This window comes from Manduca sexta, unplaced genomic scaffold (assembly GCF_014839805.1).
Source record: "Manduca sexta isolate Smith_Timp_Sample1 unplaced genomic scaffold, JHU_Msex_v1.0 HiC_scaffold_1677, whole genome shotgun sequence".
NCBI lineage: Eukaryota > Metazoa > Arthropoda > Insecta > Lepidoptera > Sphingidae > Manduca > Manduca sexta.
Window position 1 is genome coordinate 1 of NW_023592565.1, and position 16,221 is coordinate 16,221.

A 16,221-nucleotide genomic window follows, 5' to 3' on the forward strand; every position below is an offset into this window, starting at 1 on the left:
TGGCGACGATAAAGATTCAACTACTTCTGAGGGCGGGAAAAGTTCCAAAACCAGACTTGATAAATTCCTTGACGATGATGGCCCATTGTGGAAAAGAGCTGTCAAGGTTGCGAACTTCCACCAGGAGCACTTTGCTCACCAGCAGAAGACTTGCCAGAGCTCGCTTCGCGTACTAGAAACAATAATACTCCCAGTGCTACAAACAATAATAGTTTTGCGAGTGATGGCGCATCCAGTGTTACATCATCCTCGTCTCTCGACAAGTTAGCGGAAGAAGATTCCCGCGATGATCAACCTCCTGTCGCTACAGTTGAACTGCACCAAGAAACTTCGCAAAAAGGATCAAACAGGAATCAAGGAAGCGATCGCCCTCGTTAGATGCGACGACGTCTAAAGTCTCTCCCTCTTCATCTAAAGATGGATTAGGACCAGTTGCAGGTATTTCTGATGGCACTAAATTTTCTTCCGTCAGTTTAACACCGTCATCCACGCCAGGGACGCCTTCGAGTATGCACCCGAGTCCACTAGGACATTATCCGCGTCCGTCACCACCTAACGTTCCGCCAGGTCCCCTCATCCTCTTGCCGTGCCCAATGCCATGCCACCCTACGTTATACGGGGTAACGCGCCTCCCGGCCAGTTTGTGCCTCATCCCGATTTCCGGATGGACTCGAAGCAATTTGTAGGTAAATTGGCCCAATATCCACAAGGAAACAGGAGTTATGAAAGTTACGGCCCAGGAATACAGAGTGCTGATCAACACAGTTACAGCCGGACCCAACAACATGCAAGACAAGAGGGATCTCCAACTGCTAGACCGGTTAACGGTATAGGTTCAAGACAGGCTTACCCGCACGAAATGTATCAGAATTACGGCTATCCTACATACGGCAAGGAACAGGCGGCATATGGCAACCCCGTATGATCAATCGCAAGGATACGCGGGCGAGCATATGGCGTACGCGAACAGCCACTACGGCTATCATTACCATGAAGGTGGACAGCATGAACACGCCCATGCCTATTACGCGAACGATGGGCAGAAGAATGCGCATAGCAATGAATAAGAACGCTTATTATGATGCGAGTGCTTATGGGACACAGCACGCGGCGACGGCGACGGCACCAGGGTACGGGCCGAACGGAGCTCAGGGGAACACGTCGGGCGAGCCGTACGCGGGTGAGTGCGCCGACGGATACAGCTCGTTCCAGCAGTTTTACGAGGCGACGCACGCCACGCCCGCCGGTGATAACTCCAACTCTTCCTCCGATTTCCACTTCCTCAGCAACTTGGCTAACGACTTTGCACCTGAGTACTATACCATTTGAGATAAGGACTTCGCCGAGCAGGCGAGTGATCTGTTCGTGTAACTGTATTGTTTCTTATTATTATAGTGAATCAAAGATAAAATGGGTTGCAGTGATGGAAATAAATTGTATGCGCCCAAGGCGACGAGGAATATTGCTAATAATATCTTTGTATCGATCTAAGTTAAATTTCTACTATAAGTACATCAACAATAGTATTAAACGAATATGTAATAAAATGTAAATAGATACTTTAGGTTTTATTTTGAATACGTAAATAAGTAATTATTAAACTTTAACACAGAAATAAAAGATGTTAGGTGCTGATAATAAATTGAACAGTATGAACACACTATACCTAAACTGTAAACTATTTTTAAATAATGCAGCGCTAGTCTGCATATGGTATTAAATATAAATGTTGGTAAAACAATGAAAAGAAAAAATGTTTGAACATCACATATAAACTTCTTCCAAATTGCAAAAATCATTGCATATTTCACGGCTACACCATTTAATTGTATGTATAATTTTGAAATCAAATTGGTATCATTGTAAATGTCTGATTGCATTAACCTTATATAAAAGTTGTACTCACTGTATCCAAAAACCTTTTCACGTGTTCATTGTAAGATATTGGATTGAATTAAAAATTTGATTTATGACTTATTATTAGAAAATCATTTACGTACTAAGGAATAGTCGTTGCCTTATTTAGTTAATACATAATTATTATTTTGTGACTATATGACATATTGTAGATACTTTATAAGATAGCTTACAATAAGTCATCGTTATTGTAGATATCAATGCTATCATTTTGGCCTATTAAAAAAATAAATCATTTGGTGTCACAATTGTTTCTTACATTTAAGTACCTACAATTTACATCCTTGACCGCAAACTTTGTTATAGTATTTAGGAACCATAGGTACAATTTCTAGAACCCCTAGATAACGATAGGTACACCTATAAACTTTTCAACATTAACTCATAACTACATAATATAATGTAATAAGTATATTAATTGTTAGACCCTATAAAATAATATGGCAATTAATTTTCCTTTCATACACGGAAGAATCCAATCTCCAAGCCAGTAAAAGTTACTGAATATTGATTGATCAATTATTATGCTACATTCAGGAAAATACATAAAAATATTACCGCAAACCTCTTACATCTATCAACGTGCAACAATCCTTAAAAAGGAATATAGGTTAGAAACGTGGGCTTTTGAAGCTCTTCAAATCTTATCGTACAAAATACAACGCCAAGCTCTAATAATAGGTTTTCGGTAGACGTAGTATTACCGCAGAATCAATCTAATTATAGCAAATTGTCACCATAATGTGGTTTACTATTTGGAAAACGTTTGCTTAGTAATTAAAAGTGAAGCATTTTTGGTTAACAATTTTTTTATAGCCTCTGCAAAGTGTTATGCATATGATGGCAAGAAGAGTGGGGTCACGTTAGTTTCCACGGATGATAGATTACAATTATCCCTCGACAGTCGACACAATTATACGGGCCGGTTGGAATATTCACCAAACGGTGTTTGAAAACAACATTCTAAATCTCAAATTGCTACCGAGCTAAACCAAATTAACTTCATGCCTAATACTGGAAACTGTTCGTTTCTTTCAATCTGTTCAAGTATAAAGGTGGTTGTCTGGGTAGTATGCCAAACTTTTGAGCTTATAGAAATCCTGTTACCAATTTATCCCATATAAGGATTAATACAAAATTTGATTGTATAAGTGTGTACTACCAAAAATCTGAATTTTTCTCGGCTTTTACCTGAGTTCAACAATCGTCAGTCTACACTGTCTCCAACAAGCTGTGAGGAGAAGAATACTATTTCATGGAACCCTGAAAATGTTGATACAAATTCATTCGTCCATAAACCATATTATGGTAGAACCCACAATCATAAAATACAATAGAATAATTTTCAAGACACGTTTCGAAAATTGTATTGTGGAACTTTATTTTCGTGAAAGTGTAGACGGAGTCGGGAACAATAACATCTAACAATACATTTTAAAGGGAAAATGAAAACAAAAAATATTAAATAATAATTTATTACTGTTAAACGAAACAAACGCTACATTGTGATTGATCACAAATTTCTTAGAGACAGTTAAAAATATTCAAATGCATAATTATTGTAGTAACGAAAAAGTAAAGCTCAATATTAATAAAATACGTTAATAATAGAACGTAAATAATTTTCTAATAAGCGCTACAACTTTGTAATTAAACTGGTCTGTAATTGACAATAATGTGATTACATAAATTTCTTATTGAGTTTTGAGTTTATACTTGCACATCACCTACAGCCGATAATCGAAAGCAGGCTTACAATTTATCCATATGTAATGGTAAGTACCATAGTATTGTGACACTATACTGTATAGTATGCGCTTTTGCAGTAACTAAGGCCATTAACATAGTGGGGTTCCTAAATGACGCGAGGCTCTAGGCGAAATAAAAAAAAGACGCGAGGCCCCAGCGAGAACAAAAAAGTTCTCTGGTTTACCGAATTCGCTGGTAAGATCGTAAAAGAATGTCCTCCAAGCAACCGGCGAGGCCCCACGCGATTGCCCGATTCCCCCAAAGGATACCCCTGCCTGTGTAGACGCCAGATCTAGCTTCAGAGTTTCTATATGGCTTAACTAATCGAGAATACGTAATGTGATCTAACACTGATTAGGGCTGAAAATATCAACACACATAGTGTACAAGTTCAGGAGACCCACTACATATCCGTATTTCATACTTCCAAATTGCCTGTTTTAAATTTGGTTGCTCTTCATATCCTGCCTTCAAGTGTACTGCAGTAGGAAATACTACATAGTGTCAGCAAAATGTCATTTAATCATATCAATACTATGACCATTACATCCGTAAATACATTTCATTGATTCTGACAAGCCAACTAAAAAATTAAAATAAACATACAATACTCAATTTGAGAATATAGCGATAAGGGACTTTTGTTATGATGCTGGTGCCTTCTGTGCTTGTAGTTCTGATTGGAATTTCATTTCCATTATCATACCAACAGCTTGTCGGAGTTTTGACTTCTCCATACCCAATAAGTTAATCTTTTCCATTTGCTCAGCAACAAACTCTACCTTTCTTTTGAAGTAATCTTTACCACCATCAATATCCTGGGAGAAAGAAATTAATTAAATAAATTACACTTTATTGAAGTGCAGAACAATTAGCAAGGACAGCTGCAAAAAATACAGGGATATTTCAACAGATTAATAATAACTATAACGAAAATAAGTATAACTCAAGTTTACTGTTAAACAAACCCCTTTTAATAATTAAATAAGATATTTGTACATTGCAGACACATTATTGACATTGATAAGTTTTAAGAAATCCAACATTTTTCAAGAAGTAATTTGACTCAATTTTAATCCTCAATGATAAACTGTCCTATAGATAAATGTTGTCACAGCCAATATTACATAGATTGTTGCATGCCCCCTAAAGTCTACTAGATTACCCTCACTGATCTCTACTCACTTTCTGTGCATAGTATCCGTGCCAATGTCGATGACCACATTATCAACATCAGCCACTGTGCCAGGTACATACATAGATCCTGTGAGAGGCACCAGAATCGTCTTGCCTTTAATTGCAGGTGTTATTTTTTCAAGACTCTCTCCGGATTCAACAAATTTACTTTTAGCTATTTGCAATGTCTGTATTGAGTCTTGGAACACGCTTAATTCCTGGAATAGAAAAGGGAAATATATATTCATAATTGAACGGTTGTCTGATCTTTATTACGACACTATTGATCACGAATCATATTGGATTTGTCTATTGTATAATATTAATTATTAATGAATTCGCTTTAAGTTCGTTCTACAGTTTCATCCTATAGTACTTAAATAAAACATAAATACGCATAGGAATATATATTTTATCATTAATTATAACAAATCAAATTCATCAGTTCCATAAAAAAAACTAACCACAAAAATACTACGAAGTAAAAACTACGCATACAAATTTTAAAGTATTTCATTAATAGTACTCTCTAATGACTTGTAGTGTTTACTATGTAAACAATTAATGTATTTGTGAGGTATTACCTGATCTAATTGTTGTTTTAACTGAGCCAACTGCGGCAGACTCAGCTTAGTTAAGTCGATTTGCTGACTTGATGATGCCGATGCCATTTTGATTCCGTAGCACTGCCGATAAAAAATATGTTTTAATATTTCTGTTCCATTAGGAATACCTAGATATTAATAATAAAATGGCCCACAATTCTTAATTCTAACCTCAAATCAAATAAAATGAAAGAAACAATTCCAAAATGCTAAACTGACATTGACAATTACATTTGTCACTTGACAGTTTCAGTATTTATAAAAAATACATTCTATGTAGCCGGTGAAGGTCAAACACCATACTGCCAAGCAAAGAGGGTTAATATTTTTGTCAACGAGCAATTTATAATAATTATTCTATAAACATTTAAAGTGTATAAAGTTTAAATAAACAATTATTGTGTCAATATGTTTCCATTTTACAATATAAATAAATAATTTATTGTATCGATAACACTCCTCTATCAATCAATCAATCGACTCAATAACATATAAAATAATGTGAATAACACTAAATGACAGCTGGTACCTAATGATATAAGCCTACAACATATACAATTACTTTCAACATGATTTAATAATAATATTCAATTAATGACTGTATATAAAGTATAGAAAAGCATGGGAAACAAATCAGCACTCTACTGACGCGATGTTTTCAATTTCTAATTCCATTTCCACGATCTTTCTAATTCCATTTAGGGTGCGGTGAGAATTGAAAAATGATGTCTAGTCGATTATTTAGCAAATCAATTCGTTCTATTTTTATAATCTTGCAGCACTAGTCTAGAAAGTTCAGGCATTGAAAGAACTGATTTGTTTGGTTTTCGAGATTTTGATTTCTGCTGTGGTCTGGTGTAAATTTTACTTTTTATTTATATGTGTCTACGTTACAAATGAGAGTGTTAAAGTAACATTTTATTTAACAAGGGATTCAATAATATTCTACTTACTGATATAATTTAAAATATAAATAGGACAAGTTTATAACCTTGCTTAGAGATGTCGGTGAATAACTTAGCGACGGTCCAAAGTTTCGAAGAATTTATCAGGTAATAACAAACATTTTCACCTGTCTATATTTCTGTACAAATGTATTATGTCATATAAAACAACTACGTCGTGTTTCAATTATTATTATTCATATGCCGGCCCCAATGGCATTCTAAATTATTATAAAATCTACATTAATTTTATACACTTACAAACCAAACCTCAAGGTGAATGGTTTTATTTAAATAGGTTTAGAAGTGGTTAATTAGATTGCAATAAGTTATGTATTATTCTTGATTTTGAAGTATTATAGATCACAACTGCATTATTTTTATTAAACTATTTTCATCCGCCATAATAAGCCAGTGACCTTACAACCTTTTATCATAAGTGAAGAATGCTTATAAAATATAATAAATAGTAAATTCTACAGCATAAAAATACATATGGGTGTAATAAATTATTGTATGGGTAATATAAAACAAACAATCATTTTTTTCTGATACTTGATTAGTGTTTGAATATTACAATTCTGTTTTTTGTTTGTATTATCGTAAAAATAAGTTTTATTTTGTACCCAATATTTCCAAAATAATATAGAATAATTTTTATCTGAATATAGCTTCAACTTGTCCCTTTTTTAGTAATAAGTACATTATGTTTTCTGTGAATTCTTTTAGCACAGAATAGTGAACATTATTTTTATACTACTTGATTATAGGCTATATATATCCAAAAATTTTTGTTGTTTGTATTATATAACTAGTTTATGTTGACAATTTTGTCTATAGCGTGAATTATCCAAATTAACCAAATTCGAACAGAAAATTCGAGTGGTGGCAGCTTTGCTGATATATTGTACCTAAAGCAAAGAGTAACAATTTTTTAAAAGAAAATGTTATTACAAATAGCATTATATGGTCCCATCTTTAAACATTTATCAAAAGGGAAGACATGAATATAAGTGAATTAACAGCAATTAATTTGCTTTTGTTTTTTGATAATTTTCACCTTCCGACACTAAGGAAGGGTGGTGACACCATCAAGTGACCCACATATTTAAAAAAAATTAAGAGAAATGGATAGCTTCTATAAATACTCCATTGTAAGTTGATTTAGGTTAAATAGGGACTTATCTATGGTATCACGTTAGATTAAAATGATTGCCCAATTAGCTTCATACACATTCAACAATTTTATCTTTATATGTTGAAGATATGAAGGTTATCATTTTGTTTTTGGTGTTTTATACTGAATAATAATATGATATATGCCCTGTTCTATATTTTAACAAAATTATTATTCTGCAATAAGATCAGTTATAACCTCATACTGATTTATCAAGATGTGGTGTAGAACCAGTGGTTCTATGTTCAAATCTCAAGCCACAACTTACAAAACACATTGTGTGGGGTTTTAAGTTTAGTGGCACTTTGTTTGATGACAACAACATTAATGATTACTTACCTTACCAAAGAAAAAATTTTTTTTTAGGTATAGCTTATCCCTACATTTTAAAATAGTAGATAAAAGCTAATAAACTCATTTTTCATCTTTTTATATATTTCAGAACTCCAATATTGACAGTAGTACATTTCTCAGCTGAATGGGCTGATCAATGCAAGCAGGTGACGGAGGTACTTGAGGAATTGGCCAAACTTCCAGACATACAAGCAGTTGGCACTAAGTTTGCTGTCTGTAATGCTGAAGAACTCTCTGAAATCTCTTTGCAATATAAGGTAACTAAAATCACATATTATCACTCATAAATACAAATTTGTAAAAATTATATATTAGAAAAGTATTGATGGTTAATGCACTGAATATAATAAATGATACGAAAACATATTTTGTAAAATACTTTACACTTTGGCATTAAATTGCCAGACAATGAGATCTGAAAAATATATTCATTAAGGTGACATATTAAGAAATAACCTTCAGTCTTGAATCATACTTATAATTATCAAGTTTTTACTAAGTTGATAATATCATGAAGTATAAACATTCAACAAGTTAAGGATTTGATTTGAATTTGTAAATTGCATGTCATTTGAATTCAATGGTATAAATAAGTGTCATGCTTTAGTTGAGAAACAATTTATTCATTTAATTTGAAAGTTTTATAAATCTAAAAATCTAGAAACATGAATTACAAACATGTTTACAAATCTTGCACTTCTAGTAACTTACTAATATTATTAGTAAGAAATAGGAATCAAGGCATATTAAACAATATGATTATTTATAATTGAATTAAAAAATACTATACATTACATTTTCTCATATTATAGATTAAAAAATTATGCCTTTTTCAGAAACTGCCCCTTAATTACCTTAAGACATAAAAACAATTAAATTTAAATTTGCCAAATATACAGCTGTTCAAACACTGATGGATGAGCTAGACATTTAATAAGGAAAAACAGACTTAGTTTAGTTTAGTTCTCAGTGGTGATAAATATCCACCTATAGCGCTTTATAATTATATCTGCGTATTATAGTTTAAAAAACTTGGTAATTCCCAAAATGGATAAAGGAAAGGTATAAAAGTACTTGTAATTTTAAATAATATTAAGTATATTGTTCTGTTTTAGAATGTTACTGATTGCAATTATTTTTACTCATATTATGAATTATGCATTAAAATTTTCCCTTTATAATCTATATATGTATATCTGCAAATAAATGGTATAAAAATGAAGAATCCAATTACCTTGAACAATTTTATATTACAATGTCCTTCAAACCGAAACAAAACAATTTTAGCACAATTGGCACTTGCGCTTGGAAAGTACGTACAGATGTGAAAAACTCATTTTATTAGCTCCATTATTCGGGCCAAATTAGTGAACATATTTTTACAATATTTTTTTTTTTGCATCAATGTTTTTACATTTATAAATCATATTAAATGTTCATTACAGGTAGATTCCGTGCCAACAGTAATCTTATTTAGAATGGTGTACTAGTAGACAGAGTAGATGGAGCAGATGCAGCCCAAATCTCCGCAAAAGTCAAGACACTTAGCCTGGGGAAGTCTGGTGTCGCAGAACCGAAAAGCTTGGAGGAAAGACTAAAATCACTTATCAATAGACATAAAGTAATGCTGTTTATGAAAGGAAACCGAGATGTCCCAAGATGTGGTTTTAGCAGAACTATTGTTCAAATACTAAATGGAATTGGGTAAGTGAAATTTATTACGTATTAAAATTCAAATTCATGGTCAAAATATAATAAAAAAAAATTGCTGTATGATATTGTCTAAAACCTGTAAAAAAGCAGCAATTCATTTTTATGTTTAATCTTTTTGTGGGCAGCCATTCATCAAAACTTTTTTGTCTGTCTGTTGGTTTGTCAGCAGATCTCTCCGAAACTTGTGTATGGATTTTCATGTGGTTCTCCCAGGTGGACAAAGTATAATTAAGAGCAAAACGTAGGCTTTGTTTCAATAAAATCGCATATCGAAAAAAGTTTCGTCATCTTAAAATATGTGCAATTTATAAATGAGATTAAAGTAATGAAAATATACCTCACTATCTGTTTGTTTCTTTTATTTCAGAGTTGATTACGAAACATTCGATATTTTAACCGACGAAGAGGTACGCCAAGGACTAAAAGAATACTCTGATTGGCCTACATATCCGCAACTCTACGTCAAAGGAACTAATTGGGGGGTTAGATATAGTCAAGGAAATGATAGCCAGTGGGGAGTTCGATTCTGTTCTCAAAGCGTAATTAACGTAGCTTGTAGCTTTTTTAAAAAAATGTAATAGGAATAATTTATTGTAATTTAATGCAATAAACGCTTTTAATTATTTTTCATCTTTATAATTACTATCATTAATTCGCAAGGTATTAAAAACCCATATTTTAACAAATGTTCGTTCGCTATATTTGATTTTTATACTATGAAGAGAGGGTGGATCTGAGGGGTGGATGGTAAGCGACAGGACTATCCAAGGAGATCTCTAGCTAAAAGATCACAACGTACACATTACCTGTGTTAAAAGTCATGATTGTGCCGGAGGTGGCAATGCGAACAAAAAACGCCATCTAAACGGGATCTATGGAGATCATAATCTGGTTCAATTATTGTGTACGAAATATAAAATTAAAATGGGGCTTTTTTTGTCTACTTTATTATTTCTGGGGCGATTTTGTCGCAAAACCCTATTTATTTTTAGGTTTTTGTCTATGTTGGGGTTTATCATAAAGTAGACATTTGGCAACACTGCTTGCAAATCCTATCAGTGTTATATGGAAGACAGGCTCAATAGACTTGTATCCAGAGCTGTAATAAATTTATAAAAAAGGTCTGTCAGTGTCAACTGTCAGAATAAATGTCAAGACTTGTAAATACTGCTTCGTCCTAAATAATAATATGTACTCAATACCCAAAATTTCTAAAATTTATACATTTCTGTTAATCTTATAGATAAACAAATACATTGGAAAGTGATACCATAGAGATTTGAATTCATCGTGACATTAAGTAATCTAATCATTATGAATGTTGATTGGTTATACAATCCGAGTGAGTGCTTCAATATTATTGTTTGTACTCGTGTACATTACGTCTATCGTTCCGTTCGATTAGCTCCGTGCTATTTTAATTGTTACAGAAATCATGAGCAAGACGCGAACGGCCGGTGACGGCATGGAGTCGGAGGAATCTACCTCCGAAACGGCACAAAATAGAAGAAAAAACAATGATCCCAAAGATACCGTGGTACCTGGACGATTAATACAAATTTACCCTTCTAACGTTATAACATCGCAGAAAACTAAATCTATTAATGTGAAATCACCTAAGTTCGTTCCATATGAACCTTACCCAGGAGCAGTGAAACCAATAGTGTCACAAACAGTGAAGAAATCCAAGAAATCTAAAAACAACATGGATATAAACACATTAATATCTCAAATGTCTCAAATGAACACAAATTTAAATGAGTATAAACCTAGACCAAAGTTGAATTCAGTCGGTAGCAAGTCTCTCATTGAAGGGGAACAGATTAGTCCAGAGAATGAGGAATTGCAGAAAAAAATTACCAGTTTGATGCATGAAAATGACTCCTTGAAGGAACAACTAAAGCAACAAGTTCAGGTAAATATTACATTCATAACTGTGATATTGCATAATGAAGTAAGCATACAGCCCAGCTTAATTATTGGGCATGTTACCTTTTATGACAACAAGTGCAGTGGGTTGCCACGCAGTACTTTGGTAGTTCTACTGATTATGGGGGTTGTATAGCAGGCAAGTGACATGAATATCTCTGTCATTATATTTTTAATAGATGGTAAATTAATCATTAGAGTGGGGTTGCTTGCAACCATCTTTATATTAAATATTTTTAACCCATGCCATGTCAATTGCAGAACCGTAAAGCATACAACATGCTCAATGACAAATGCATTGCATGCACATGCATACATCTACATTGGAACGTGAATAAAACCAACAGCTCAGAAAAGAGGGATAAAAATTTGGTTATAAGTTCAGTTATTTATCAATAGTATAAAAATTGTGACCACTAAAAGTGTTATATTATATAAATTCATTTTACTGGATATAATTTTATTAAGTAATTAACTATTTTTGATTTAATTATAAAACATTATCATTTTTGTCCTTTTTTAAGGTAAACAAAGAACTGAAGACAATGTTGGTGGCTTCCATGGGAGAGGACCTTGAAACTCAAGTCCAGTCATTGAATGAAGACAAAAAGCATTTAGCAAATGCTTTGCTTAACTCAGCTCAACATTTATCTACCCATCAAGTATGTATACAATAAGGCCATTTTTTTAATAACACTCATTTAAAACTTTATTTTATAAAGAAGCATCTATACTGATATGATTGTGTCAAATGGCATTCATTCAGCCATCTGTTGCCATTTGATACTGTATCTGGATGGCATCATGTACACAATCAGGTGCAGTGTAATCCCTTTTGCCGCGACTGGAATAAAATAAAAAACTGCAACATGATAATTTTTGTGTCCAAAAAAATATTTGTTTTATAAGCTTAGCATGATATAATATATGCAAATGTAGCATTTATCTAGAAATATGTCATAAAACATGTATCATAGTTTTAGCAACTTCAGCTATATTACTATAAGATTAAATGGCTAGCTCCAGAGAAATATGTCTATAGAAAAAGAATATTGTTTATAACAACTATTCGTTGTTGGCTATTTGCATGGAGGAAATTAGATTTGTCCTCTCAATGTCGTTATAACCGGTTTTCACTGTATAATGTTTATAAATAATCAATATCAAATACACATAGATATTTAAAAATTCAAATGTAAGTATGAGACTCAAAAGAGATTGTTTAACAGGAGCAAACGGAATGGCTAGCAGGTCAATGCGAAGTCTGGAGGAGCAAATTCCTTGCAAGCAGGTATTTGTTTCACAATTAAAATATTTATATGTTGCTAAAAATGAAATTAACATAATATTTCAATATATATCCGTGATTTCAGGCATTATGTATTTTTTTTTATATTGACCTTGAATCTAATTAATGAAGTCTGTATACTTATTTAATAGATTCAACTTTGATATTGTTGAAAGAAAAATCATTGAGTTACTGATATACATTGAATCACAACAGAAGATAATAAAATAATTATATAGTCTTTTTTTTTCTTATAATAACTTAACAAGGCATTCCTAAAATAATTTTAATGCTGTACTTGTATTAAGATTTATGTTTTATGACTGCTGTAGATTTTTATTACATTGTAAAGCTGACAATACCCTTTGACCGCGCCTTGCCAAATGGAGACCAATCTCAATGTGTAGATAGCATATTTGTCTTGCGTTGCTATCACTCGGTGTCGATTGGGTAATTGGCCGGTAAGGCAACCACCAAAATATGTAAAACTCATTTGGCGTAGCTTGTTACAACTCTCAGTTGCTCGCAATCACTTGCTGCACTGATACAGAATAAACTGAGAGCGCAGAATGTATGAGCAGCTACAGAAAATTTGTCTATATTGCCCAATTGTATTGGCTTTATTCAAACTCGCCAAATGTCTCGACGATAGACTTGATTTGTATCAAGTTTTTGTTGGTTTGAGCTCGACTAACATGTCTAGCCGGCTTAAGATGTAACTTCTTGCATGCTATATAATGAAAAAAAATCTAATAATAAACGGAAAAGTTATCTTAATAGTTAATCCAAAAATCCTTTTTTTTTTTCAGTTTAATGGTAGAAGAATTGGCAAATTGCAAGAGACTATTGAACGAAAAAACCGAAAATTTACAACAAGCAATCAAGCAATTATTGGATGAAAAATGTAGAGTGAGAGACATGCAACTCTGTACTTACAAAAACTTGTACAGTCTTCATGAGAAATGGTTGGAAAATATGGCAATATCTGAATACTCTGGTAGTAGTATGTACAACCGTCCTATTGGAAATCTCAATTTTAATGCAACAATGCCGCATTCCACAAACATTATAGATTTGGCATCTGTTAATTTGAAATTATCGGAAAATATTAGCAGTTCGGTTGAGAAACAAGATGTCAGCCATTTGAACAATCTTCCAACTATGACAGATGGAGAGATGAATGCAGAAAATGTAAGTAAATTTTTTTTAGGTAGACAAGCAAGTGATTCGCCTGATGGTAACTGATTATAATAAAATCTTACTTAAATAATTCGAAACAAAATGAATGGTTTATCAACCAACACCATATAGAAGGTTTCTAATATTCTGTACTTAATTTAAATAAGGAAAACGTTTGCTATGTTGTTTATAACTCACAGACAGGGTCTTTTAAATTTGTAATTGTTGGGAAAACAAGTAATCAACCAGGAACAAATCTTATAAAATTACTCTTAAAAAAAAACACCTATACAGGGTGAATCGCTCAGATGGAGCAGTTAAATTCAAAATATCACCCTATAGAGTATCCTATGTATCTTCGTTAACTAACATAATTTCCCCAGGTAATGGCAATGCCTTTAGAAGTTCGAAGGGCAATGAGGTGTCCGTAAATGCGTTGGTTCATCACGCCTACACCAACACTGGGAACACAGTGCGTCCAGTAGCATCCTGTATGCACTGCAACGGCCGCGTACAGTTATTATAACAGTCGACAGTACATACTATAACATATTGGTTGTGTATTTCCAAAATATCTCGGTTGTATCAATATTTGTATTATATAGAATTGTATTGTTACTTATTATTATAAATTTTTCTTATGATTAGAATATAATATTGCAATAACTATTTATATTGTCCATATACCATTCCAGTTTGTCTACTAAACCTAGTTCCAGATTGTTCAATAGTAATAAATTAAGATTTTTTTCTCCCGACTTATCTAGTGAAATATAAATGTGTGATGGTGTGATATGGAGAATTATGAAATTATTATACTAAAAAAATATTTTAAAAACCATGTAAATTAAAGTAAAATCAATTTGAAATTCATCACATAATTTCTATGTAACTATACACTATGAAGTATAAAATAATAAACCACAAAATATTTGAGATTACTTCAAGGAAATTTATCGAGTTTAATTACTCCCGTTTTATGTTATGTAGGTAGTATAAGTTTTATAAAATATATTAATACCAGTATTGCTTTTTCAAATTGGCTACATACTTCCATAGATCTCATTTAAATAGTTACATATATTTTGAGCTATAATAATAAATCATAGTGTAAATCATTTTTCTATTTTACGGGGGACTTTAGAAAAGTTCTTAGCCTAATCACGAAATTCGATTTGAGAAGTAAAATTTCTACATTCTCAATAAATAATAATTTTTACGTTGTCAATATTATATAGTGTAGCTTCAAATTGAGGGTAGTAAGAAATACTTATAACTTTTCAATCTACTTTTAAGCTATGACCTTTTGAAACGGCCCTAGTAATTCTAATTTAACATTTCAATGTGGGAACGTTGAATTAAAACGAAAAGCATTGGTTCGATAAAAAGTGGTTGTAAATCTTTCTTTACGCCTTGATATAAACTCTCATAAATTTATTTTTATATGTAGTTCAATGCAATGACTGTGTAAAATTGACCTTTGCCAAGACACATTAAGCTGCTTACACATCTGGCGAATGCGCTTGTTTGGGAAAAACTCTTGTCGCTCTTGACTTCTAAGTTGTAAGTGCTGGCTACGCATCGCGCGTAGTCATTGCCATACAATAACATTATAGACAACATCAGAACAGAAAAATAAGGGCAAAGAAAGAGACTATAAAGGAGCCTGGGATTATAAAACTTTGAAATTTAGTGGAAAGGGTAGCTGTCAAATAACAGTACTAGCAAACTCTGACGTCACTTAATGTCACCGGCTATAACACTACATAGGTGAGAAAGAGATAGCTAGATAATACCACCACGCCTCCATTTCTTCTCTTAACAATATTTCAAATATAAAGACCGGAATAATAAATAACTCCGGTTTGTATTAAGTAATAATTATCCATAATTATTCATGAAAAACTGCGATACTGATTGCAGTGTATACTTACGCTGGTATTCATAAACGTTACTTATCTAAGGACGAAGCATTTCTGTGATAAAGTCCGTTCAGAAAGAGAACCGTCGCGTCATGGGATTTGAGGTCGCTACTATGCTTAATTACTTTTTTTGTTTAGTTTCGGTATGCTCCTGTACAAAAATCCCTTAAAACAACACGCAAGATCGTTTATAACAAAGCAATACGACATGAGAAATAAGTTTAACATTTACCATATGGCGTGGAAGAGTTGCTATATAAAAATCGTA

General features: G+C 32.7%; 2 protein-coding genes and 2 pseudogenes across 2 annotated transcripts; 3 read left to right on the forward strand and 1 right to left on the reverse strand.

Moving 5' to 3' along the window:
* Positions 1–4: 4 nt before the first annotated feature.
* LOC119191595 lies at positions 5–1,747 on the forward strand (annotated as a pseudogene).
* Positions 1,748–3,376: 1,629 nt separating this feature from the next.
* LOC119191596 lies at positions 3,377–5,696 on the reverse strand (annotated as a pseudogene).
* A 465-nt stretch (positions 5,697–6,161) lies between these two features.
* On the forward strand, positions 6,162–10,260 carry LOC115445584 (glutaredoxin 3). The gene is given in 6 exon segments (XM_030171905.2): positions 6,162–6,499; positions 8,011–8,179; positions 9,368–9,395; positions 9,398–9,626; positions 10,003–10,104; positions 10,106–10,260. Coding segments are annotated over 6 exon segments (651 nt in total). The 5' UTR covers positions 6,162–6,449; the 3' UTR covers positions 10,179–10,260.
* A 506-nt stretch (positions 10,261–10,766) lies between these two features.
* LOC115445573 (golgin-45) lies at positions 10,767–14,649 on the forward strand. The gene is made up of 6 exons (XM_030171892.2): positions 10,767–10,977; positions 11,066–11,550; positions 12,089–12,226; positions 12,794–12,855; positions 13,662–14,043; positions 14,415–14,649. The coding sequence occupies exons 1-6, from the start codon at positions 10,950–10,952 to the stop codon at positions 14,460–14,462; spliced, it is 1,143 nt and encodes a 380-aa protein (XP_030027752.2). The 5' UTR covers positions 10,767–10,949; the 3' UTR covers positions 14,463–14,649.
* Positions 14,650–16,221: the final 1,572 nt, after the last annotated feature.